This window comes from Sus scrofa, chromosome 7, assembly GCF_054392235.1.
Source record: "Sus scrofa isolate SSC_HxYL_T2T_F1_AM1 chromosome 7, Sscrofa_HxYL_maternal_Yorkshire_Landrace_v2.0, whole genome shotgun sequence".
In the NCBI taxonomy this organism is placed as follows: domain Eukaryota; kingdom Metazoa; phylum Chordata; class Mammalia; order Artiodactyla; family Suidae; genus Sus; species Sus scrofa.
The window spans coordinates 100,146,575-100,172,542 of record NC_139389.1 but is presented as its reverse complement, the minus strand read 5'-3'; the positions used below and the strand labels follow the sequence as shown (position 1 = coordinate 100,172,542).

The 25,968-nt window shown below is 44.7% G+C and overlaps 1 protein-coding gene across 4 annotated transcripts in view; it reads right to left on the bottom strand.

The window, feature by feature from the left end:
- FNTB (farnesyltransferase, CAAX box, beta) overlaps positions 1–25,968 on the bottom strand; it is a 77,374-nt gene that overhangs the window by 13,128 nt on the left and 38,278 nt on the right. For 2 of the 4 annotated variants that reach the window (NM_001244680.1, XM_084966555.1), the window contains 5 exon segments: positions 2,690–2,822; positions 7,586–7,715; positions 14,075–14,161; positions 20,778–20,861; positions 20,964–21,110. In NM_001244680.1, coding sequence (NP_001231609.1) covers positions 2,690–2,822; positions 7,586–7,715; positions 14,075–14,161; positions 20,778–20,861; positions 20,964–21,110 — 581 coding nt within the window. 4 annotated transcript variants of the gene reach the window in all.

Genomic DNA, 25,968 nt, shown 5'->3' with positions numbered 1-25,968 from the left:
TGCGGGTTTGGTCCCTGCCCTTGCTCAGTGGGTTAAGGATCCGGTGTTGCCATGAGCTGTGGTGTAGGTCACAGACGTGGTTCAGATCCCGCATTGCTGTGGCTCTGGCATAGGCCGGTGGCTACAGCTCTGATTAGACCCCTAGTCTGGGAACTTCCATATGCCGCGGGAAGCGGCCCTAGAAAAAGATAAAAAAAAAAAAAAACCAAACAAACAAACAAACAAAAAAACTCACATCCTTTGCAATGTTTGTGCAAGTAAATTCCCGCCACAGCCCTTGCTGGATTCAAATAATTTAAACTGATGTTTTCAAACTACTCTCGAAAAAAATGACACACCTACTTATAGCCCCTCCAACAGTGACAAGTGCCTGTTTTCTCACACTCTCCCCAACACAGGGCAGCAAGTTTTCTAATCTCTGCCAACCTGAGAGTAAAAACAAATAGTGTCCTGCCGTTTTTATTTGTATTCCTTTAACCATCACCTGTTCACCTGGTGAATGGCCATCTACAGTGGTTACGAGCAGGGCTCCAATACCATGGTAGGTAGCAATCAAGTATCAGGAAGCAAGTCACCCATGCTGTACTTGGTAAAATGGGGATAACAACAGCACGTGTTTCTTGGGGCTTGTTCTGAGGATCAAATGAGAGCCTATACGTGAAACGTAACGTTCCGTTCTGTCCTGGAGCACGGTGCGCACTTGATAAGTCTCGGCAGTCGCGGCAGTGAAGGTAGAACTTATTATAACCATTCTTCTCTTTCTGTCTGTTGTGAACTTGTCTGTTCAGATCCGTTGCCTGTGTTTCGACTGGGTTATTCGTGTTACTTATTGCTGGGTATGACTTTCTCAAGTGAAAGAAATGAGCTCTTCATCATTTGTCCAAATATTTTTCTCACCTTGCTACTGGCTTTGTTTCTAGAATGTCTCATCTTTTGCAAAATAACTTTTGTTGTTCATGTAAGAAACACATATTAAAGAAACTTTAACTCAAATAAAAAAGGAAACAAACATTTCACAACCCAGATACCTTCTATTAATTTTTTGGAGTCAACTCTTCACTGAAAATGGAATTATCTACATATTGCTTTGAAATGTAATTGATCACAGTATACTGTGAATATCTTTCCACATCACATCTCCGTTAGACTCTTGCCGTATTTTGCCCACTACTCAAAACACTCCCTTCTTCCGAGACTCCTCCTGGTCCAAGTCCACTGTTTTCTGAGAAGTGACTTTTAGGCCTAACACAGGCCTTCTCCCAGGCAGTGAATAAAGGTGGAAGCACCAAGATGCACAGGCAACTTTTTCCACAGGCAAAGCTTTGAATGTGACTTGTCCTCAGAACTTATGCTACAAGAGACACAATGTGAACCCGGGCCCCCCTTGAAGACTTTGGCAGGTCACCCTCCCGTTATAGCTCTCACCAGATTTTCCCGACAGCTTCAGAAACACTGCATCTTATCCCTGCCTGGGACAGGTTTGTGAAAGGCAGACGGTGTTACCAGAGGCTTGACCTCACCATGCCGAATAAAGAGGTTACTAAAACCCCAGGTTATTTCTGTTTTGAAACAGACTCTCAGGGAATTTCTGACTTCCCTACTCTGGTTCAAGCCAAAGACCATGTGGGCTCCAGAGTCAGGGGAAGGCTATGTCTCAAGAGCCTGAAACTGAAAGCCAGGAGGGCTCCAGGCTGAGGAATCTCAGGACAGAGACGGGGAGATGAGGAGAAGGACAGAGGCTCTGTTTACTTCAGTTCAGTACCCAAAGTGGCCACAACTCCGATGAAATTAAGAAACGAAAGAAAGGGGCTCAGAAAAAGAAAACAGCCAAACACGAAGGAAAAGTGGGAGTGGGAGTGGGGAGGAGAGGTGGGCAGGCAGTGCGGGCCGCAGAAAAGAACCTCATCGTCCATATTTGAGCAATGAATTACTCAACTACCAAGTCCCAAGGAAAGCTTCCCTCTGGGCCAAGGCATCTCACTGCGAGACCAGATCAGTGCCCAGCAGGGTGGCCATGACCTCCCCTCTCCTGATGGTTTGTTCAGAGACACCCTCTTCTCACAGCAAAGAAATGGGAAAGATGATTGCAGAGCCAGCCAGTGGCCTGAGATCTCCAGAGCCACCCAGAGAAGGCTCCCCGAAGTCGGCTCGCTCTCACTGCTTGGCCCTGCATTCCCATCTGAGGCTCCACAGAAAGGAGCACAGGTCTCTCCACTCCAGCAGTGTGGCGGTGCATCCAGGATTCTTCCGTGAGTTCCAAATATGACATGTCTCATGGTGGCAACTTTGCAGCCAGCCAAGCATGGTGGGTCTTTTCTCCACGGGTTATGGTTCTCTGCCTCTTTATGCCACTGCCTTTTCTGTCACTGGTGTGACCATGTGCACAGCATGGGTTTTCAGTTCTGACATGACCAGTACGGAGCTCTGCGTCAGAAACCGTGGCTTCAAACCCAGCTAAGGTGGCAGTCAGGGTGGAGCCGGACACAGCCAGCGTGAAGAAGCAGTGACTCCTAAACCACTGGGGCTAAATCCTACCTGGCCGACACGTGCCCTGAGATGGGAGGGTCCACACTGGGCGATCCATATCCAGGACAGACAAGCCTCTTTTGAGCCCTCCGATGGAGCGCACCAGCTCCTGGCTTGATCAGCAGCAAGAGGCTCACCCAGCCCTGCCCACAGCCCCACTCACCTTGGGCGTGCAGCGCGCGGTGGAGCAGGGGCAGGAGCCCTGCCTGCCAGAAGGAGTAGCAGCCATCCACCAGCTTGTTGCAGCGGCCCTGAAACCCACCTTCAAACCGCATCTGCCGGCTCGTCACCCATTGCTGAGGGGGAGACAGAAAAGAGAGAGGCAACTGAAGGTTATTTTATTATTATTATTATTATTATTATTGGTTTTTTGTCTTTTCAGGGCTTGCACCCACGACACATGGAGGTTCCCAGGCCAGGGGTCCAATTGGAGCCACAGCCGCCAGCCTATGCCACAGCCACAGCAATGCAGGATCCGAGCTGTGTCTGCAACCTACACCACAGCTCACAGCAAAGCTGGATCCTTAACCCACTGAGCGAGGCCAGGGATTGAACCTGCAACCTCATGGTTCCTAGTCAGATTTGTTTCCACCACGCCACGACGGGAACTCCAATTGGAGGTTAAAAGAGACTCTAAATCCAGTAAGACAAGATCTGCAGAGGCTGATCTGGGAGGGAGGGTTCCCCTCTCTTGGCTTCTCAGCCCCCACGTTCTGGTGCTTTGGCCTCTGACTTGCTTGCCCTCACTGCCACAGACCACAGTGGGGACACTGTGAAAGTCCAAGCCTTTCAAGGCAACCAGCGTGAATCTCTGCTCAGTGCCCATCAGAGAGGCAACAACCTTTTCCAAGGTTCCAAATGGATTCTGGTGCTGAGAGAACAAAGGGCCAAGCTGGCTTGGAAGGAGACCTGCAAACATCTCCTAAGCCATAAGCCTAATGAGGCAGTTTTAGTCCAGACCACCAGTGGCTCATTTCTATTTACTTTCCTGGCTCAGAGAAGTTTTATTAAAAGCAGATAAATGGAATTTTGTGCTATATCTCCTTGGATAATCTCAAATTGTTCTGGACTTTTACTTGGCACCTGAGGAAATTTCCTAGGTTTCTTAGCACATCCCTCGCACGGCTGGGAACAGAGGCCATTGGTCCTGATGAACAATGATGGTTCCGTGTGGTCTAGCCTCTGTGCTGCTCCAGGGGAGACTGGCCGGCTGACAGGGGAAATCCATTTACTCTGAAGCTGTAAAATGGCTCCTGGTGTCCCACAGTGATCACACATGGTGCATGCTTCACTTATCTCCTAGTTTTCTAAACACACTCTACTCTGAAGATCCAGATAGTCAAGGGTTTGGCCTTGAGCAGAACCAACTGGCAGAACAGATAATGGCACCTCCATCTCCCCCAGCCCTCCAAGGCACTCCAGCCACCTGCCAGCGCTCACGGAGCTGCCTTACCACACTCAAAGTATGGAGCAGGGTATTGGACCTGTACCCGTGTTCTTTCTAAACTGAGTTGCTGGAAGGACCCTCTAAGGACCTTCTTCAGGACGGGGAGTCCAGCACTCCTGTCAGTTAACAGTTGTAGAGTTCAGATCATATCCCTGTTCAAGGCAACACTCACCCAAAGAGTCACAACCCAAAATTCTTCAAACGAAAGGCAAAAAAACCTGCAGGTGCAGGCACTGACATATCCCCACTCAGTTTTAAATAAACGAGTGCTTCAGGACTAATGCCGTTTAATGAAAACAGGCTAAGCATTACTCAAGAAAATGAGAAAATGGGCACTACAGTAGGGAGTCCATTCTTCATTTTTACTTACCCCACAGATTAAGTGTTTCTAAGCCAGACTAATTTATTTTTTCCAGTGCCTAAGCCTGTGGATGCATTCATAAAATCCTTTAGATTCAGGCCCTAGTTCTCCCAGAGAAAACAGAGGGAGGATGGAGTTTGGGTAAGAAGGACGCACCTACTATATACCAGGCTGTTTATATACGTTCTCTCTTTGACCTTCAAAGAATTGTTACCTCTGGAGTCCCCGTCGTGGCTCAGTGGTTAACAAATCCGACTAGGAACCATGAAGTTGTGGGTTTGATTCCTGGCCTTGCTCAGTGGGTTAAGGATCTGGTGTTGCTGTGGCTGTGGTGTAGGCCTGTAGCTGCAGTTCAAATTAGACCCCTAGCCTTGGAACTTCCATATGCCGCAGGTGTGGCCCTAAAAAGGCAAAAAAAATGAAAAGAAACTTCAGAAAATTTCAGAAACTGCTCTGAGGAGGCAAGGGAGGAAGCTAGGATTTATGAGTTTTTGCAACAAAGGGAAGGTAGTTGGAACAAAAGATTTACAGGTAACTAGATTTACAGAAAGAGATGTACAGAAAAGCAGTTTCTATGGGAAGATATAAAAGTCTGGGCTTACTGGAATCACTCCTTTGACATGCACCTCAGCTGGTGGCCTGTCTTCTTTCTTTCCCGACTTCCTTCAGGGCTCACTATCCTGTCCCTGGGAGTGGCTCTTCTCACAGATGGCTATGATATCTTTGGTCCACTTTTTTTTTTTCTTTTCTTGAGCCACTCCCAGGCTAGGTGTCTAATTGGAGCTGTAGCCGCCTGGCCTACGCCAGAGCCACAGCAATGCAGGATCCAAGCCTCGTCTGCGACTACACACCTCAGCTCATGGCAATGCCAGATCCTTAGCCCCTGAGCAAGGCCAGGGATTGAAGCCGCAACCTCATGGTTCCTAGTCAGATTCGTTAACCACTGCGCCATGATGGGAACTCCTCTTTTGTCCACTTAGCTACAGCTCAGGGGGCAGTATTTCAGATAGCTCTGAAATGCTGCCCCAAAGGGGAAAGGGGGAATATCAAGATATAAGTCATAAAGGTGAAGGGGGAGGTGCATGCAGCCTTGCTCACATTTTACAGAAGTTTGCTGCCCGTCCCTTGAAGGAGAGTGCTAGTCACAGACATCAGTCATCATCGAAGGCTGTTAGTGTTTTTCTAGTTATGAGGAGATGCAAGAATTGGGCTCATAAAATCTCCTAAAAATATCTAACTATCTGAAGACCTGTTCTTCCACTTTTCCCAGAGTGCACAGTTCCTCACTCCTGGTCTCCACCCTGAGCTCTGCTCAGGGGGTGCTGTGGGTCAGCAGCTACGGGGGCTCCTGTTTTTCTTCGTGTAGAGGCTAATGGCAAGTGCCAAACTTCAGTTCACAAAGACAAAAACTGGTTAGAACCAGCTAGGTCCAAGGTGGTGGTTGACCTTGAGCCTCATTATATGCTCCTTGTAATACATTAGTGTGGTGCCATGACAACTTCTAGGCCAACCTTAAAAGGCCAAAAAGTGGGCAGTGACCCAACTCCTGGAAATCCCTGCCTCTCCCCCAAAATAGTTGGAATAATCTTCCCACTCTTTGGCCTATGAAATTACCCAAGATTTCAGGACCCAAGGAATCTTCCAGGAGCCTCTTATCTTCTGAGATGGCCCACATTCTCTCAATAAATCTACTCCTTACCTATCACTTTGCCTCTCACTGAATTCCTCTTGCACTGAGACATAAAGAACCTGAACTTCAGTAAGTCCTGGGACCAGGTGTATGATTTTAATTAAAAAACAGTGGGTTCAGAGTTCCCATTGTGGCTTAGTGGTTAAGAACCTGATGTGGTGTCCCTGAGGATGTAGGTTTAATCCCTGGGCTCGCTCAGTGGGTTAAGGATCTGGTATTGCCACAAGCTACAGTGTAGGTCACAGATGTGACGCGGCTTGGGTCTTGCGTTGCTGTGGCTTTGGTGTAGGCTGGCGGCTACAGCTCCGATTCAACCCCTAGCCTGGGAACCTCCATATGCTGAGAGAGCAGCCTAATAAATGGCAAAGAGACAAAAAAAAAAAAAAGAATTCCTCTACCTTATAGAGGAAAAAAAAATGGAAGTTAAAATGGATCAGACAGTTTTCCCAAGGTCACATGGCTATAAAGTGGTAGAGACAGGGTCCAAATCCAGAATACTGTCACTGTAACTGAGGCATTTGCTTATTCCTTATTTCTACCTGGGAGATGGGGCTTCATGTTCTGTGCCTTTTTAATGATCAGATTTAAATGTTTGATAAAATCTAAGTCAATGCACGAAGTTGGCCATTTTGGCATAAACCTTCAAGGCTTTAAGCACTTTCAAGAAGAGTATGCTATAGGAGGCTTCCTAAAGGCGAGGACAATACGCTGCTGATCTTATCTGTAGAGAGCATAACAAAGTCTTCTGGAAGCTCACGAGGGTCTCACGATGGTTCCTACAATGGGAGCCTGACATCTGAACTTGGGGAGAGGAGAAGATGAATGTCAATCGCAGCTAGTTTGCTTCAAGGTCATGGTCAGGGAGTAAATGCTTCCCCAGATAGCTCCCTGGTGGCTGTGGGTGTATCTATGTTTACTAGACCTCCAATGATAATTTAGAGATAATTTCATTTAGCTATAATCTAACAAGTCTCTGAGGCTGACTGTGCTCTGAGTTCATTCTGAATATGGCGCAGGAGTCTGGAGTGGAGACAGAAATGCCTGGACCACCTGCTCGGTGCATTACCCAGCTGTGCCCAGCTCACATAAGGGCAGTTACTAAACGTTCACATAGTGTAGTAGGTAATAGAAGCTTGGCTGCAAAATGTCTCAAAGCTCTTCTCATTACTTCTCTTAGGAGATTCTAAGATACATCTTCTAATTTTAAGATACTGAAGCTATGCTTTTCTTAGAAGTGGGAGGAAGGTTCTCTGGCCCATCCCAGATGTCTGAGGGACTCAAGAAGCCTCAGGAGCTGGCCCCACACACTATGTGGAAAGTTCAGAGCAGGAAAGGGGAAGGAAGAAGAAAGGGGCCGAGATGGAGAGCAGACGTTCACTCCTTGCACTTTCTCAGAGCAGTGCCGAGCGCTCTGACAACTGCGTCTGAAGCTTTGTGACAGGACTCAGCTCACAAGCTCAAGGCAGGAACTCTGTTTAGCCCTTCCTATAGCCGACCAGTCCCAAGGGCCGCATGTCTGAGCAGTCACATCACAGGGGTCTGGGGCTTGAGAGGAACTTACTAATAAGCTCTTCAAGTTTAAGCAACGCTCCTTCTTGAGGATGACCAGTGCAGCCAGGCCACAGAAAGTATAGCCACCGTGGGCTTCCATCCCTGGCACCCCGCCAATTCCACCTTCCCAATTCTGGCACCTGGGAAGAGATGGAGAAAAGCAGACTGTCAACCAATGAGCCCACGTGCAGGACCACCCTAGACGACAAAAGGATGAGTTTGTTCAGATTAATGCACAAACCACCATTACTATATTCAAAATCTTGTAATAACTATAGGAGAAAAGTACATTTGTATGTATGTATCTGTGTGTATATGTACACACACACACACACACGCATAACTATGTATAACTGAATCACAACATTATAAACCAACTATATTTCAAGGTTGTTTTTATTTTTTATTTTTATTTTATTTTTTTTATCTTTCTGCCTTTTCTTGGGCCACTCCCACGGCATAGGGAGGTTCCCAGGCTAGGGGTCCAATCGGAGCTGTAGCCACTGGCCTACACCACAGCCACAACAATGAGGGATCCGAGCCTCGTCTGCAACCTACACCACAGCTCACTGCAATGCCAGATCCTTAACCCACTGAGTGAGGCCAGGGATCAAACCTGCAACCTCATGGTTCCTAGTTGGATTCATTAACCACTGTACCATGACGAGAACTCAAGTTTTTTTTTTAAAAAGCACTGCCACTATGGAAAGATGCCAGCTAATTAGCTTTTAGAAATACCTTTTCCTTCAAAAAAATAAAAAAGAAACTCAGAAATCATTTACTAATGTAATAAACGCAGTACCTCAAGTCACTGCTTTTTAGAAAAGATTATAAAATCATATCTATAGCATGATAACCCTCAGCTTAAAGTTGAAAAATAATTGCTAATTCTGGCTATCTTTTAGGTGGGTCTATTGCTGATATTTTTCTTCATTTTCCTGTATTTTCAAAAAGTTTCTATAGTGAATATACCTTTATAACTATTCAAAATAAACTTATTTTTTAAAATTATAGTTTCCTATATTTTCAAATTACTCTATTATTATAACAATTATTACTTGGGGTTAGACTATATATTGAGTGTATTTTCTAGATCAAACATGCATGATCTTTGGCTTAGCATTACAGGGTCATTTCAAGGAATTAATCCTACAAAATAAGGAAGAATGTGTCCAAAGATCAGATTATGAGAATGGTAACAGTGAAATATCAGAAACAACTCAGAAGCTCAACAGTAAGGGACTGGTTATATAAATTATGTTATCTCTGAATAATGGTAAACTATACAGTCATTTAAAATAATGCTACAGAAGTATGTTTAAAGATGTTCCAAATACATTACATGAAAAAGTTATAAAATGATAATGTGCTATATGACTTTTCTGGAATTCTTGAAAGATAGTACAGTGAACAAGTGGTTGGAGGTGGATTACGTGGTTTAGATTCCATAATAAAATGGAGGAAATAATGTAGGGAGCAGAAATAAACTTTTTAAAGTTATATCGTTAGGCGTTCTCATTGTGGCTCAGCAGGTTAAGAATGTAGCTAGTATCTATGAAGACATGGGTTCAATCCCTGGCCCCCCTCAGTGGGTTAAGGATCCAGCATTGCCACAAGCCCTGGTGTAGATCCCAGATGTGGCTCAGACCTGGTGTTGCTGTGACTGTGGTGTAGGTATGAAGCTGCAGTTCTTATTCGACACTTAGCCTGGGAATTTCCATATGCTGCCAGTGTGGCCCTTTTTAAAAAGAAAGGAAAAAAAAGTTCTATCTTTAAATAAAGTATCCTATGAAATAAAAACACTTCAAGGATAAAATATCCCTGAAACAAGAACAGAAGAGTAATTTCAAAAGAAGTATTCTTTTTTATAAATGGAGATAAAAAAAAAATAAGCTCTGGAAAATTTAAAAATTGAAGAAATAAAATCTCAGCAGAAGGATTAGAAGATAAAATGTGAGGGAAATTTACTCTTAGAAAGTGGTAAGAAAGATTGAGAGGAGTTCTCCAGTGGCTCAGCAGGTTAAGGATCTAGTGATATTACTGCTGTGGACTGAGTATGATCCCCAGCCCAGGAACTTCCAAGTGCCAGGGCACAGCTGCCAACCCTACCGCCCCGCCTCCCCGCAAAAGAGAAAATGAACATTGATAGATGGAAAATGAGCAAAAAATTTTTTTGAAAAATTAGAAGTCTAATCCTATTATAGGATGCTATAAAAAGAGTAAACACAGAAAATGGAAAGGAAGAAATTATCAAAAAAATAAAGTTTCTTGGAAGTAAAGTACACGCAATTCTAGAGTGAAGATACCTGGTGAGTGCCCAGAACAATAAATGAAAAAAAAAAAAAAAAACTATATCATGGTTCATCAGCATGAAGTTTCCAAACCACAAAAATAAGAGAAATAAAACAAAAGTGAACAAAATGGATTGAGAATACAGTGACTTGAGAGGCAGTAAAGCACAGTGGCTCCACGCCAGGTTTTGGTGACTTAATTTCTTTATATTTCAGCTTAATATCAAATTCAATATCCCATCATTTGACATATAAGGAAACTCTGACATGGAGAAGTTCAATAACTTGTCTAAGACACAAAGCGAGTAAGTACATGACAAAACTGAGCTTCAAACCCAGATAGAGTTTCACACCAAATTAAGTGCCTAACAAACCAACCCTGCAAATAACCATCATACACTCTGGACAAAACACACTAAAACAACTTCCCCATGAACTCACCAAACTGAAAAAAGGTGGGGATTTAACAGTTGGAGCAGTCAGTTCCTCCCCTCCCCCACCCTGTTTTTTAATTCCCCATTTGCCATGAGGATGGCCACACTTGCTCAACAGTGGCGGCCAAGGCAGCTGAAGCTAATAGAAAGCCCACCATCTTTATGGTAAGAAGACCCAGGCTGACAGAAGTTAAGGAGGAATCCCAGAAACAGGACAGCCAGAGAAGGAAAACCCCAAATTCCATGTTTAAAATTTGCTCAAGTTTCTACCTGACCCTGAATCACACATGCATTGGGCAAACCAAAACCAGGGTTTTTTTGTTTTGTTTTGTTTTTTCTGTCTTTTTAGGGCCACATCTGTGGCAGGTGGAAGTTCCCAGGCTTAGGATCCAATTGGAGCTGTAGCTACTGGCTTTGGCCACGGCAATGCCAGATCCAAGCCCCATCTGCAACCTACACCGCAACTCAGGGCAATGTCAGATCCTTAACCCACCGAGCAAGGCCAGAGATGGAACCTGTGTCCTCATGGATGCTAGTCAGATTCGTTTCCACTGAGCCATGATGGGAACTCCCTGAAAGCAGCTTTTGATCAAGAACTAATCCAAGAGCTGGACCCCTGGCTACTGCAGGTGTGTCTAACCAAGTTTACTGCCTGCTATAAGAAAAATGTCAACACTCTTTCAAGCCTTTTTAACAGAATCTAGTCTTCACAACACAACATAACAATATCCAGGGTAAATTCAAAAAGTACATGACAGAGGCACTCAGGAAAATGTGACATGTCAACTCTAAGATATCCAGATGTTGAAATTACCAGGTAAGAATTTTATTTATTTTTATTTTATTTGTCTTTTTGCCTTTTCTAGGGCCACTCCTGCGGCATATGGAGTTCCCAGGCTAGGGGTCTAATCGGAGCTGTAGCCACTGGCCTACACCACAGCAGCAGCAATGTCAGATCTGAGCCGCGTCTACGATCTACACCACAGCTCACAGTGATGCCAGATCCTTAACCCACTGAGCAAGGCCAGGGATCGAACCCGCAACCTCATGGTTCCCAGTCGGATTCCATGCGCCACGACAGGAACTCCTACCAGGTAAGAATTTTAAAGCCAATATTTAAATTTATATTTACTTCAGTGAGGTAAAGAAAAATATACTATATAGTAAATGAAAAGATGGGAAATCTCAATTGAGAAAAACAAAGCATAAAAAAGAAGCAAACCCAAGCAGTCTATCTTAAAAGTCTAGACTCTCAATCTTTAAACTCTAGCTCTCTTACTATTGAGTATTACACACCAAGTCCTCAGTAGATGCTGGTTATCATCATTATCAGCCTTTTTAACAATGACGCTGGAAGCCAGAAGGTAATGGAACAATGCTTAAAAATTCTGAAATAGGAGTTGCTGTCATGGCTCAGTGGAGAAAAATCTAACTAATATCCATGAAGATGTGGGTTCGATCCCTGGCCTCGCTCAATGTGTTAAGGATCTGGTGTTGCCGTGAGCTGTGATGTAGGTCACAGACATGGCTCAGATCCCACATTGCTGTGGCTTCAGCATGTCATGTAGGCCTGTGGCTACGACTCCGATTTGACCCTTAGCCTGGGAACTTCCATATGGGTGTGGCCCTAAAAAGCCAAAAAGAAAAAGAAAAAAAAAATCTGAAATAATTTACACAGCTTCCAATTTAGAAATCTCTAACCAAATAAACTATTCATCAAGTGTGAGAATAAAAATATATGCAAAATCTTAAAAAATGTATCTACAAGTTCTTTTTAGAGGAATTTATTGGAATATGCAATTCATTAAAATGAGGAAGTAAACCAAGAAAAAGAAGGGCAGGGGCTTCAACAAAACAGAGAAGTGAAATGAATTTCATGCTGGAAGGAAGCTTCTGGATGCCTGCTGTGCAACAAGCTGACAGCAATCTGTCCAGACTGAAGGGGGAGGGCAGAGGCCCCAGGAGGAATAAATCAAAATGCATGTGTATGTGCGCACACACACACAGGAACTGATATACTACAGAAGTGTTAGACTGTATTAGAAGTAATTTTATAGCATAAAATTTGGGAATGAAGAGGTAATAATTCCAGAAAAATGAAAGGTATACAAAAAAGTAAATATGATCATAGTACTTCATTTGGATTAGCTGAAAATTTTCAGAGTATGACTTTGATAAAAAATGTAGAAAACAGAACAAAGGGTGGGGGAAAAATGTAATTGTAATGTATACATGTAAGGATAACCTGACCCCCTTGCTGTACAGTGGGAAAATAAAAAAATTATTAAAAAAAATGTAGAAAAACACTACAGCTTGGATATAATTCTTCAATAGGACATGTAATTCCACTATACCTTTTCTTTTTTTGGTTTTTTTGGGGGGCCACTCCCATGGCATATGGAGGTTCCCAGGATAGGGGTCAAACCGGAGCTGCAGCTGCCGGCCACAGCCACAGTCACGCCAGATCCAAGCCATGTCTGCGACTACACCACAGCTCATGGCAACGCTGGATCCTTAACCCACTGAGCAAGGCCACAGATTGAACCCGCAACCTCATGATCCCTAGTCAGATTCGTTCCTGCTGAGCCACGATGGGAACTCCAATTCTACTATACCTTTTTAAAGAAATTATTAAATATTTCAAGCATCCGGGAAAGTATAGCAAGTAGAACACAGTACACGGACCCTGACACCTAGCTTTGATTTAACCATATGCATTTCGTTTTTTTTATTTTAGACAAATGGACAATCACAGATACATTTGAAGTCTCCTGAGTAGACATGTGCACCTCGTTTTCCTTACTTTCTCCCCAGAAGTAACCACCATCCTGAATTTGGTGTTTATTGTTCCCAGCATGTTTTTACATTACATGTGAGTCTTCCCATAAACAATGAAGAATTGTTTTGCACATCTTCAAAAAAAATTTTTTTTTGCCTTTTTTGCCATTTCTCCGGCTGCTCCTGTGGCATATGGAGGTTCCCAGGCTAGGAGTCAAATCAGAGCTTTAGCCACCGGCCTACGCCAGGGCCACAGCAATGCGGGATCTGAGCCGTGTCTGCAACCTACACCAAAGCTCACGGCAACACCGGATCCTCAACCCACTGAGCAAGGCCAGGGATCAAACCTGCAACCTCATGGTTCCTAGACGGATTCGTTAACCACTGAGCCATGACGGGAACTCCATTCATTCATTCATTTATTTATTTATTGCATCTCTTCAAATATTAAGCAAACGTGTGGTTTAAAATCTTTTTTTTTTACTCAACAGTGTTTTTGATATTCATCCCTATTGATACATGTAGCTCTAGTTCAATCATTTTAACTGCTATATTATATTCCAGTGTGACTATACCACAACTCACTCATCTATCTCATGCTTATTATGAACATTTAAACTGTTTCCAGCTTTTTACTACTGTAAACAAGTCCTGTGTTTGTCTCTCTCATGCATGTGTGTGAGTTTCTGCAGGAGTGGAATTTGGGGGTCAAGGGTATCTTTGAGATATTTCCAAATTGCTCTCCAAACTGGTTAAATCCATTTAGACTGACCAGTACTGTTTATGCAAGTTTTTGATCCTTGCCATCACATTAAAGAACGTATGAAGAAAAAGAACACTCTTCTTCTATTTTTTTTTGAAATGCACAATCCTTCAACCATCAGATAGCTCTTGCAATCTTATATTCTCTTTTTGGTCCTTCTGCATTTCCTTTATTTTTCAGAAGTCTTGACCACCTGTTGTCTTAAGAGGCAAGACAAATCCCACTTTTCTCACCTTGCTATCCATTCGGCAGTGCCCTCAAACAGGTCTGGAGTGACGATGTTGGTCAGAGAAGCTACTGATGCAGCACAGTAGGCACTTCTGGAAGGACAGAATAGAGGGGAAGGCGTTAAGCTTAGGAAGAGCTTGAACTAGGCTCACCGAATTTCATGGGCAGACTGCTCTCTGCCTCGTAAGCTCTAATCACCACCTGCCCTCACTCTTGGCCCCCGATCAGTCCTCCTGGGTCTCCAACCAGGAGCTCTAACTTTCTGTTCAGATAGAGTTGCTCATGGCATAGCTCCAGTGAAAGAACACGACCTTCTAGTCTCCCTACTTCCACAGGGTCAAATCTACACCAGGCGAAATCACAGCCACACCAATTCATGTCAACAGGGAATCCAGCTCTTCTTTCAAAGACCTGTAAGATGACTCCCCAAATTCCATGGTGTCACTCAGGTATTTCTGCTCTGCTCATTTATTCAGCAGTCAGTACTGTTTTAGATTCAGGGCTTGTCTGTTTATGGCATGGACTTGTTAAAATTAACTATTTTTTTCCATGAGAGACGCACTCCAAAGCAGGCTATCAGACCATGATGGCTGCTTAGACTAGGCAAGACGGACCAGAACAGAACAGAACATCTCACTCAGATTCATTCCTTATGCCCCTCGAGGGGAAAGGAGTTTTGATTTCAAGCATCCACCAGTGTACACACACACACACACACACTCTCTCTCTCTCTTTAAATGGAAAAGAAAGAATATGTCTTTTTTTTTTTCCCCATGTTATCCTACTTGATTTGGATTCTTGCCATTCCATCCTGCCAGCCCTAATTCTTCTCAGGACACATTTTATTTTAGCGTCTCCCTCTATTATGGAACACGTTTACAAACTGTCTTTTCTTCCCTTCTACGGTCTTTTCGAATATCCAACAGCTCAACTCCACTTTATGTTGGAAGACAAAAACTATTTGTTCTAATTCTGTTTACAGACCCTTTTTTCTAAAGTCTCCTAAGGAACATAGAAAAGAGGAAAGAGAAGGGTCTAGTTTCCATATTATTCAATATGGACATGATACTGAGCCAGGCGTATTGAGACTTTCCAATGAGCTGTAGGCATGATTCTCCTCCCAGCATTTTATCAGCCTGCTCACACCAGACAGAGGTACAGCAGAGGCTGAGTTGCAGAAGCATGCAAGAGTCCTTTCTGCCAATTGTTAGCATCTAAAATAAGCTAACTCTGAAAGTCTGACCCAACTGCTCTCACATCTCAAGCCTCTCAAGGGGGTTCAAAGGTATTTGCTCTTGAATCTGAACGTAACCTCTGAGGTAGGGAGGTGGCCAACAACGTGGTCTGCTCCTCATAAATGGAAGACCTGAGACCTGCTGCCAAAGCTCACTCTGAGATGGGGAGTGAACAAAATGTACCTTTTTCAAGCATCTTCTTCCTTTCTCCCTCCCTCCAGTCCTCACATCTCTCAGATTTGTCCACTACCCTCCATGCTCTCTGCTGTCACCCAATTCCAAGTCACCATGACATGGGGGCAATCTCCTGTCCAGTCTTACTCCCTCCAGCCCTGAAACCAGAGGATTTTCAAGAAAACACTAAAACACAGGATCTTTTCACTGCAACTGGAGAACATCTAATAAAATACAAGTCAGACCATGTCACTCCTTACTTAAAGCTTCAATGGCTTCCCACTACCCTTAAAAACAAACTCCAGACTTCCTAGAGTTCCTGTTGTGGCGCAGAGGAAACAAACCCAACTAGGAACCATGAGGTTGCGGTTTCCATCTCTGGCCTCACTCAGTGGGTTAAGGATCCGGTGGTGCCTGAGCTGTGGTGTAGGTCTGACCCAGCTCAGATCCCTCATTGCTGAGGCTGTGGCGTAGGCCGGCAGCTGCAGCTCCAATTTGACCCCTAGCCTGGGAACCTCGGTATGCCACAGGTATGGCTCTAAAAAACAAAAATAAATAAATAAATAAATAAATAAAAAATAAACTCTAGACTTCTCAAGGAGACTTCAGGGCCCCCCAGGCTGTTCCCAGCCTGGTCTTTCGGCTTTATGTCTCCCTCTGTCCCCCCAGGCCCTCTGACCTTCAGCAAGACCAGTTTCTCCTTTCTTTCTTTTTTTTTTTTTTTTGTCCTTTTGCCTTTTCTAGGGCCGCACCCATGGCATATGGAGGTTCCTAGGACAGGGGTCTAATCAGAGCTGTAGCTGCCGGCCTACACCAGAGCCACAGCAACAGGGTATCCGAGCAGAGTCTGTGACCTACACCACAGCTCACCACAATGCCAGATCCTTAACCCACTGAGCAAGGCCAGGGATTGAACCCGAAATCTCATGGTTTCTAGTCAGATTCGTTAACCACTGCGCCACGACGGGAACTCCCTCTCCTTTCTTTTTTTTCTTTTTTTTTTTTTTTTTTTGTCTTTTTGTTGTTGTTGTTGCTATTTCTTGGGCCGCTCCTGCGGCATATGGAGGTTCCCAGGCTAGGGGTTGAATCGGAGCTGTAGCCACCAGCCTACGCCAGAGCCACAGCAACGCAGGATCCGAGCCGCGTCTGCAACCTACACCACAGCTCACGGCAACGCCGGATCGTTAACCCACTGAGCAAGGGCAGGGACCGAACCTGCAACCTCATGGTTCCTAGTCGGATTCGTTAACCACTGCGCCACGACGGGAACTCTTTTTTTTTTTTTTTTTTTTTGTCTCCCTCTCCTTTCTTGAACACACCCTGTGCTCAGTCACCAGAGCAAACGCTGGCTCCCTAGCTCCCCACTACCTTCCCAGAATGCTCCAGGTTCTGTAACCTCGATTAGAAGGTCAGGGATAAATAATAGCTCCTTCCTAAGAACTCAGAAAAAAATGGTGCTTGCTACGAGTTCATGACAACTGGATGACTGGCAGTCCACAGGAGCCGTAAAGGGCTGAACATGCTCATCTCAGAAACTAGGAAGAGTTGTGACCAACCTTGAAAGATAAGAGACCAGTTCTGTCTAACCCAGAATGAGACGAGTGGCCTCCAGATGCCAAACTGTCCCCATCACTGCTGCTTCTCTTCAGGTCAAATCCACTCAGTGGCACTCAGGGGATAATCCCTGCTGATGCTTTCAGGCAAAGGACAGTGAAAGGAACACCAAGTGAAAAGTGATGGGAATGGGACATTAGAATCCACACAAAGGGGGAAACTGGATGTGCCTGCTAGGTTGCATCCATCATTCACACCTTTAATCCTCCGTAAATGAAAAAAGCACGGCTCGAATAGCCGACTATTACCAGAGGAGTTTGAGCAGAAGAGGAATATAGTGACAGTGCTCATCAGTGAGAAAAATCTCTCTCTCTTTCCACACCCACCCCCAGCAGCACCGATGGCAAATGGAAGTTCCCAGCCCAGGGATGGAATCCGAGCCCAAGCTGTGACCTACGCCGCAGCTACAGCAATGCCGGTTCCTTAACCCACTGTGCTGCAGCAGGAACTCCCAAATCTCCTTTACTGGAAGAGTTTCCTAGTATGTGTCTAGCAAGCAGATATGAATACGAACACAGAAGAAACCTGGTGCCAGAACGAATAACTTAAAGAATAACCATATCTGAAAAAGGTATGCAATAAAACACCATCGCGATCTTGCCAGCACTTGTTTGCTTTTGCCTATAATCTCAGGAAACTTTAGAAAGCTAAGCCTCAAGACTGTGTGAATGTGCTTGGAGAATCTGCAGAATAGGATGAAAATGTAGTGAACAAGAAGAAGACATCTTTTAACCTTTTTCTGAAGATGTCAACAAAGTACTCTTTGTCCTCAATCATTACATTGGCTTTCGCTGGCATAGACAGTGTTAAAAACAAGACAATAGGCCCCAAAGGGAGTGGCTTATGCTAAGCTCCACACCATCAAATTATGGTTTTTGTTCTCACAGAAATGGAATCTTCAACCAATCAATGAGAAATCACCTGATCAGCACCTGTCAGGGAATCTGCCTGTTAGACCTCGCCATCCTCTACAGGAAAGTGAGCCTGCAATAACTAACCCAATCTGTTGCCTGGTATAAATTCCTCATCCCTGTTCCGTTTTGCCTATAAACGTCTCTCGTTTGGGAAAGCTCCCATGTGGTACAGTGGGCAGCTGTAATGCAGGCCCCAACTGTGGCATGGGTTCAATCCCTGGCCCAGGAACTTCCACATGCCATGGGTGTGGAGTCTCTCATTCTGTACAGCTCCTCAGACCTCTTTTCTACCTGCTAGCTTGGAGGCTTCCCCATTCAAATCAACTTTTGCTCAAATAAATTCTTTTTTTTTTTTTTTCTGTCTTTTCTGGGCCGCACCCGTGGCACATGGAGGTTCCCAAGCTAGGGGTCTAATCAGAGCTATAGCTTCCAGCCTACGCCAGAGCCACAGCATTGTGGGACCCGAGCCTTGTCTGCGACCCACACCACAGCTCACGGCAACACCGATCCTTAACCCACTAAGCAAGGCCAGGGATCGAACCCGCAACTTCATGGTTCCTAGTCAGATTCGTTAGCCACTGTGCCACGACAGAACTCCTCAAATAAATTCATAAAAAATTTAAAATGCTTCAATTTATCTTTTAACAACAGATACTGAGATTCTGTGATATAATAAGATATAACTGGTCTCCTCCTCAGCACTGAGCTCATAAAACCTGTGGAATTTCCTGAGTGTTAGGGGTGATAGGAGAGTCCTGCTACTCAAAACAAGCCCCATTCAATCGTACCTGAGTTTATACCAAGGAGGTGACTCCTGGAGGATGGGGCCTGACTGCCAGGGAAACCATCCATGTGACCAGAGGGCTGAACTTTCAGCTCCTCCTCACAGCCCCCCTTCCCTAGAAGACTGAGTCAATCACTAACAGCCAACGATCAATCACGCCTCCATAACAGAACCTCCATAAAAACCCTACATGAAGGAACTAGGGGAGCTTCTGGGCTGATGGACACATCCATGTGCCTGTCGGGAGGGTGGCACAGCCCAACTTCTGAGGACAGAAGTTCCTACGCACTGGACCCTTTCTAGACCTCACCCTACATACCCCTTCATGGGGCTGTTCATTTGTGTTCTTTAGGATGTCCTTTATAATAAACTGATAATGGCAAAAAAATTTTCCCTGAGTTCTGGGAGCCATCCTAGTGAATTACTGAACTGAGGAGGGGGTCCTTGGAACCCACTCTCTGTGACACTCTGTCTGAGGTAGAGGCAGCCTTGTGGGACTAGGCCCTTTACCTGAGGTGTCAGTGCGAACTCTGGGGACTTAGTGTCAGAACTGTTTATTATGAGGGAAAAACCACACACATGTGGTGTCAGAAGGGTTGTCAGAGACAGCGCATGTAACTTTATGATTTGAACAGAGAGGTTACAGATAGAAGAAAATCCTACATTGATCTGCCGTATGTTTTGTGCTCCACAAGTTTTTTTCCTTCCCCTATACCAGTCAGAGTATTAATCAACTTGTGTAGTGGCAAACACATTTCCAAACAGGCAAGAGGTGGCTTTGATATAGAAATCTTGTTAAAAAAAATGTATTTATCAGACTGGAGTTCCCATTGTGGCTCAGTGGGTTAAGAACCCAACTAATATCCATTAGGATGCGCTTCAATCCCTGGCCTCATTCAGTGGGTTAAGGATCTGGCATTGCCTCAAGCTACAGTGTAGGCCGGCAGCTGCAGCTCCAATTGGATCCCTAGCCCAGGAACTTCCATATGCTGTGGGTGAGCCTGTAAAAAGAAAAAAAAAAAAAATGTATTTATCAGACTTACTAATATTAATATGGTCTAAGATCTCAATGATCTTTGAGAAATGACCAATTCTGTGAATTCCTGGTATGCTTCACAGGCAATCTCCTGCCAGGAGAGTAAGCTACTTGCTAGATACACCACACAGCTCTTCAGGAAAACGATAAATTTTGAGCCAACTGGTTCTAATCAGTTAATGCAACTGTTTTTCACCCACTCTACTGGCACCTAAGGTTTCCCCACTGCCGAAGCAATGCTCACACAGGTGTTAAATATTCTCATGATTTCATCAGATTCATTCAGAAAATATTTACTAAGTCCCGGCTGGGCTTTCTTCTCCATTCCTATGCCAGAGAGATGTAAGATTACATTATACTACAGTTACATATTATGGTATATCATTTCATACCAATCAAATGTATTTTTCACTTTTAAAACAGAAGCATTTGGAGTTCCCAATGTGACTCAAGCAATTAACAAACCCGACTAGCATCCATGAGGATTCAGGTTTGATCCCTGGCCTTTCTCAGTGATTTAAGGAACTGGCGTTGCCATTAGCTGCGGTGTAGGTCGAAGACGCAGCTCGGATCTGGCGTTGCTGTGGCTGTGGCCAAGGCTGGTGGCCACAGCTCCAATTGGACCCCTAGCCTGGGAACCTCCATATGCCTTGGGTGTGGCCCTAAAAATAAATAAATAAATAAATAAAAATAAAACAGAAGCATCTGATTTTGTTTCTGTCTTACTTTTATTTTGGTATTTACATAATAGAAGTCAAGGGACAGTGACCCCTGAAGATGTCTGTATTGTATTTGCCATGATTATGAACCGTGTCACTGACACGTCCTCCTGCGTGTCGGTCTGTGAGGCAAAGCCGCAGCTTCCTGTCTTGTTCCCTGCATTGGGTATCACTGCTGCAGGTAAGCCCTAGAATTTGCTGATGCAGCAGCCTGAGAAAAAAACGCACTCACCTCACATCCACCTCACCTCCTACGTGCATGAGAAAAGAGCCATCGGGTTGCTTCAGCGAGTACAAATACTGGAGAAGCTTCTCTCTGGGAAACGAACAGCAAAGAGGCAGGAGACGGCAATGGTCAGAGTGGCATCAGCAGGCAGGAGCCCAGCTGGGTGTCTGGCCCTGCTGGCTTTGGCTGTACCTGTTAATGACATCGTAGGCCTCCTCGGTGCCAATGATGCACAGCGCATTGACTGCTGCATACGTGGGTGCAAGGTGTGGGTACTGGCCAGGGCCCCCTCCAAAGCCACCTTCTGGGCTTTGACACAGCTCCAGGAACTGACACACACTAGGTACGAGGCCAAAAGGAAAAACAAAGTCAGCATTAATTTCAAAGCACTGAGTTCCACCGGAGCCCATGCCTCTTCATGCTCCGCCCTCCTCAAAAGAGAAGAGCCCTCCCCTCCCACCTCAGGACTAGATACTGAATACAGTTAACACCTGTAATGGGCCCAGTTCTCTACTGATGAGGCTGTCATCAGTTCCACATGCTTCCTTTCTGAGTTTTCTCTTTAAGCATTTGCCTATCATGAAGCAAGGAACAAAAGGCCAGGCAGAAACAGACAGCCTTTCATAGAACTGGGGGCAAGTCTCATGCCTCTTGACCAAATCTTTCCCATACTTTTCTCTCAATTTGCCACCTGGAGCTATAAAACCAGCCCCTTCTCCTTGCCCTTGAGGTATCTCCCAGGCTTTGGATTTTGTCTACATCGTGGTGATGCTCAACTACTTCCCACACTAACCACCCTGGTCCAGAGCCGTCACACGGGCCTAGAGGAATATTTAAAGAGGTGCTTCTCACCACCACTGCCACCTAAGCCCCAGGGGGCGACTGATTTTTATTCCCACCACCGACAAGAAACAAGTTTTCAATGCAATCTGTGTGCATGATTAAGAGACTAAGAGAGAGGTGGGCTTGTGCACGCTCAGCTCACCGTGGCAAACTTAAGCACCGCTGACTCGTATCACGAGAATGCATCCTAGTCTGCGGGCTCTTAGAGAAGATCTCACAGAGGCCCCAGCTCCTTCAAGGCAGGAAACGATGTACTGTGGATTGGCCTCCAAGCCTTTCCTTCCAAGCATGGCATCGGTTTGCCAAGAAGTTATATTCTTGCTTGAAGTGAAACTAAGAGAGCCCCTCTCTGTCTAAGGTCCTCTGAAGTTCACGGCAAAGGAGTGCCCCAGGAAAGTCCTGGTTATCAAGTTTGTTTCCCCACGACTTAGTGGGATCCCAACTTCTTATTAGGACTAGTCCTCATTTAAGAGAACCAGCTGCAAACCTGCGTCCTTCTAGTGCTCAGACAGCCCTCTTTTCCTGGGCTCTTTTGTCTCAGTCTTTCTTATCTACTTCTGCCAGAGAGACCACACAGAGTCTACTTAAGCCCCAGTAAGACACAAGTCTGCTTTCCCACATCATATTTGATTACTTTTGATTTCCAACCTCTCATTATCTAGGCAGAGACAGCCACACAAAACACTGCCGATCTGCGGAGTCCTGAAATCGTCACAGGTTAAAAGCAACACACAGCACTTCACTTTCCACCTGCACTTTGATTGCAGGAAACACAAGGATTGAAACTGACGTTGATAATCAGAGAAGGAAGACAGGTCGGTGGCATGTTTTTAATAACAATTAATTTTTGCAGGGGGAAATGAATTTGTTCCTAACATATTTCCCAAACCCTCATCAATTCTTATCCAGTTTCCTAGAAACAAACAGCTAATAAACTTAAAGTCTTACAAAAGTTTTGTCACAAGAACAAAAATGTTTTGCTGCTATAAACCGTAACAGCACATTTTTAAGAAGGAAAGCAAAAGAGTCACCCCGTTATCCATTCCCTTCCCAGCTCACATGTCAGAATTAGGTCAAATGCAACACTCCTGACTCCGTAGCCTGACGTCTGGAAAGGGCTGGGATCTGAATGTACCAGAAACACCATGAAATCACCCCTCCATGCCAGCCTCGCTCAGCTGACAGGCTGGAACTGACTGACTGTGAGCTATGTTGGGGAACAGGGGTTGGGCTTTTCTTGACGGTGAGACACTTCTGTACCTAGAACATTCTGATCCAGAGGACTGCACCTTAAGGAACTGGCAAGCTGACCAGGAAGCTACCAGCTGTTGAGAGCAGAACTCCTAGCAATTCTGAAAAGCAAAAGGTGAATGATATTTCTAACTATCAAAAGGGGGAGGAAAACTTGTTTTAGAGACCAGGAATTCACCAAAATTGCAAGCAGGAAACACTGAGCAAACACTGAAAGTGGCATACCTTGTGAAAAACAAGTATTCATTAATCACGCAGTCATATGACTGAAAGATCTCATAGATCAGTTTTCTTTCAAGTCAGCAAGTCATTTCATTCTAGCTTACGTGATGGTTTCCAAAGAAGTAGGAAACTATCTTTCAGAGCAGGGATTTACAAACCTCAAGTGTGTATGTCAGAGTCAAGGGGGCTAATAAAGAACACAGAGACCCAGACCTGCTGAAGCAGGAAAGAGCTGGGCTTCTGTATTTTTACCAAATTCTCCCGTCATGTGGATACACACGAAGTTTGAATATGCTAAGTCTTTGCAATGTAATTAGAATCACTCTGGGGATGTTTTAAAAAAATCCCAACACCCAGACCACACCTAATACCAATTAAATCAGAATCCCTGAGGGTGGGTCCAAGTGGCAATAGTTTTAAAAATTCCCTGTGACTCCAACGCACAACCATGTATCAGTGCTTCTCAAACCCGAATGTGCACAGAAGTCACCTGAGGATCTTGTCAAACTGCAGCTCTAATTCAGCAGAGCCAGGGGCACCCAAGAGTCTGCATTTCTGCTCCCAGGTGATGGCAATGCTGCTGGTCTGGGGACCACATTTTGTGCAGCTGTGTGATACACCTACACTGTCCAATAGGCAGCCACTAGCCACACGAGGCTAGTCACATTTTAATTTAAATTCATTAAATTTAAAATGCAGCTCCTCAGTCACATAAACCACACTGCAAATGCTCAACAACTGCATGTGATTAGTCACTGCCACAATATAGAGAACATTTCCATTACTCTGGAAAGTTCTTTTGGACACCAGAGCTCCGTCACCCAACCATTAAAAAGTATGTAGAACCTGTAAGAGGACCAAGTTCAGAGCAAGAGTATCAACGTATCAATGATTTAGTTGGACTTTTAGGGGATGGTTGAGGAGTGACCTAAAGCACTCGATTCTGGACATCACTGTCACCGGTATGGATGGAGGACTCAAAAGCATGCAGAGCATATGAGCAAATAATCCAAAATGGACAAAGAAAGTCTCCAAGGAGAGAAAGTCCAGAATAATATAAAACAAATCAGAAGCCAATAAGAAGACAACAAATTAAATAGGTATTAGTACCAAGTAATATACTTAGGGATGGCAGGAATGGGGAGTGAATAAAGTGTATAAGGTGGGAATAACTAGGAACATAGCAGAAAAGGGACTAGAGGCTAGGGCCCATGAGTTGTGAACAATAACAAAAATGCTTTATAAAAGCGTCGAACATAGTATTGGTCAGAACTACAATACTGGCTCAAGCCTCTTTTTTCCAACTCAAAAGAAGCTCAGAATAGAGTTGTAAAAAACACCTAAATATAAAAGTTTTTAAAGGAGTTCTTGTTGTGGCTCAGAGGCTATGGACCCGACTAGTATCCATGAGGATGCAGGTTTGATCCCTGGCCTCTCTCAGTGGGATAAGGATCTGGTATTGCTGTGAACTGTGGCATAGGTTGCAGACGAGGCTCTGATCCCACACTGCTGTGGTTGTGGCGTAGGCTGGCAGCTGTAGCTTCGATTAGACCCTTAGCCTGGGAACCCCGCCATATGCCAAAGGCTTACTATTACAGGAGTTCCTGCCATGGCTCAGTGGTTAACGAACCCAACTAGCATCCATGAGGACATAGGTTCGATCCCTGGCCTCATACAGTGCGTTAAGGATCTGGTGTTGCCATGAGCTCTGGTGTAGATCACAGACTCGGCTCAGATCCCGTGTTACTGTGGCTGTGGCATAGGCCGGCAGCTACAGCTCCCATTGGAGTCCTAGCCTGGGAACTTCCATACGCCGCAAGTGTGGCCCTAAAAAACAAAAAGCCAAAAAAAAAAAAAAATTAAAAAAGGGCTTACTATTACAGAAAACCACAGCGAAGAAGGTACCCAGCAAAATACCTCAAGCATACAATGTATAACTAATTATGCCAGCTTTCTAATAAAGAAACAAAAGCTGAAGCTGATCTGCAGCAAGACTGAATTGACGCCATAGCCACAGCAACAGCAATGCCAGATCCGAGCCACGTCTTCGACCTACACCACAGCTCACGGCAACACTGGATCCTTAACCCACTGAGCAAGGCCAGGGATTAAACCCGCATCCTCATGGATACTAGTCAGGTTCATTACTGCTGAACCACAATGGGGACTCCAAAAGCTGGTTATTTTATAGCACAGGGATTCTCCACCCTGGCACTCCTCTCATTTGTGGCTGGATCATTCTATGTTGTGGGGACTGTCCTGTGGAGGATATTTAGCAGCATCTCTACCTCCACCTCCTACATGCCAGCAGCACTTGGTCAAAAAAATGCCAAGAAGACAAAGGACAACACAAGGTATCCTCACTGAAAAGATAAGGAAACAGACAAATTAATTTTTTTTTGGCCATGCCCACAGCATGCAAAAGTTCCCAGACCAGGGATGAACCCACGCCACAACAGTGGCTCAAGCCACAGTAGTGACAATGCTGGATCCTTAACCTGATGAGCCACTGGGGAACTCCAGACAAGTTACATTTAAAATTAAAAGGAAAGATATTTAAGGAACTGTTCAGGAAACAAGCAACGAATAACCTTTCAAATGGGAAATAATAAAACACTAACACATGAAAATTTAAACTTTGGGAACACTCAGCAAGTGGAAAAGTCCTAAAACAATTTCTCAGTTCGAGATAATTTTCTGATCTTACAGAAGCTAAAAAACCTAACTTAGCAGTGCAGTGGTTTCCCTGCGGTTTTCATTTTACTCCATGTGTTTCATTAAAGTAGCTTTTAATAACAAAGCATGGGATTTTCATTAGTAACCATGAGGACGAAAGTGTGATTCCTGGCTTGCTCAGTGGGTTAAAGATCTGGCACTGCCA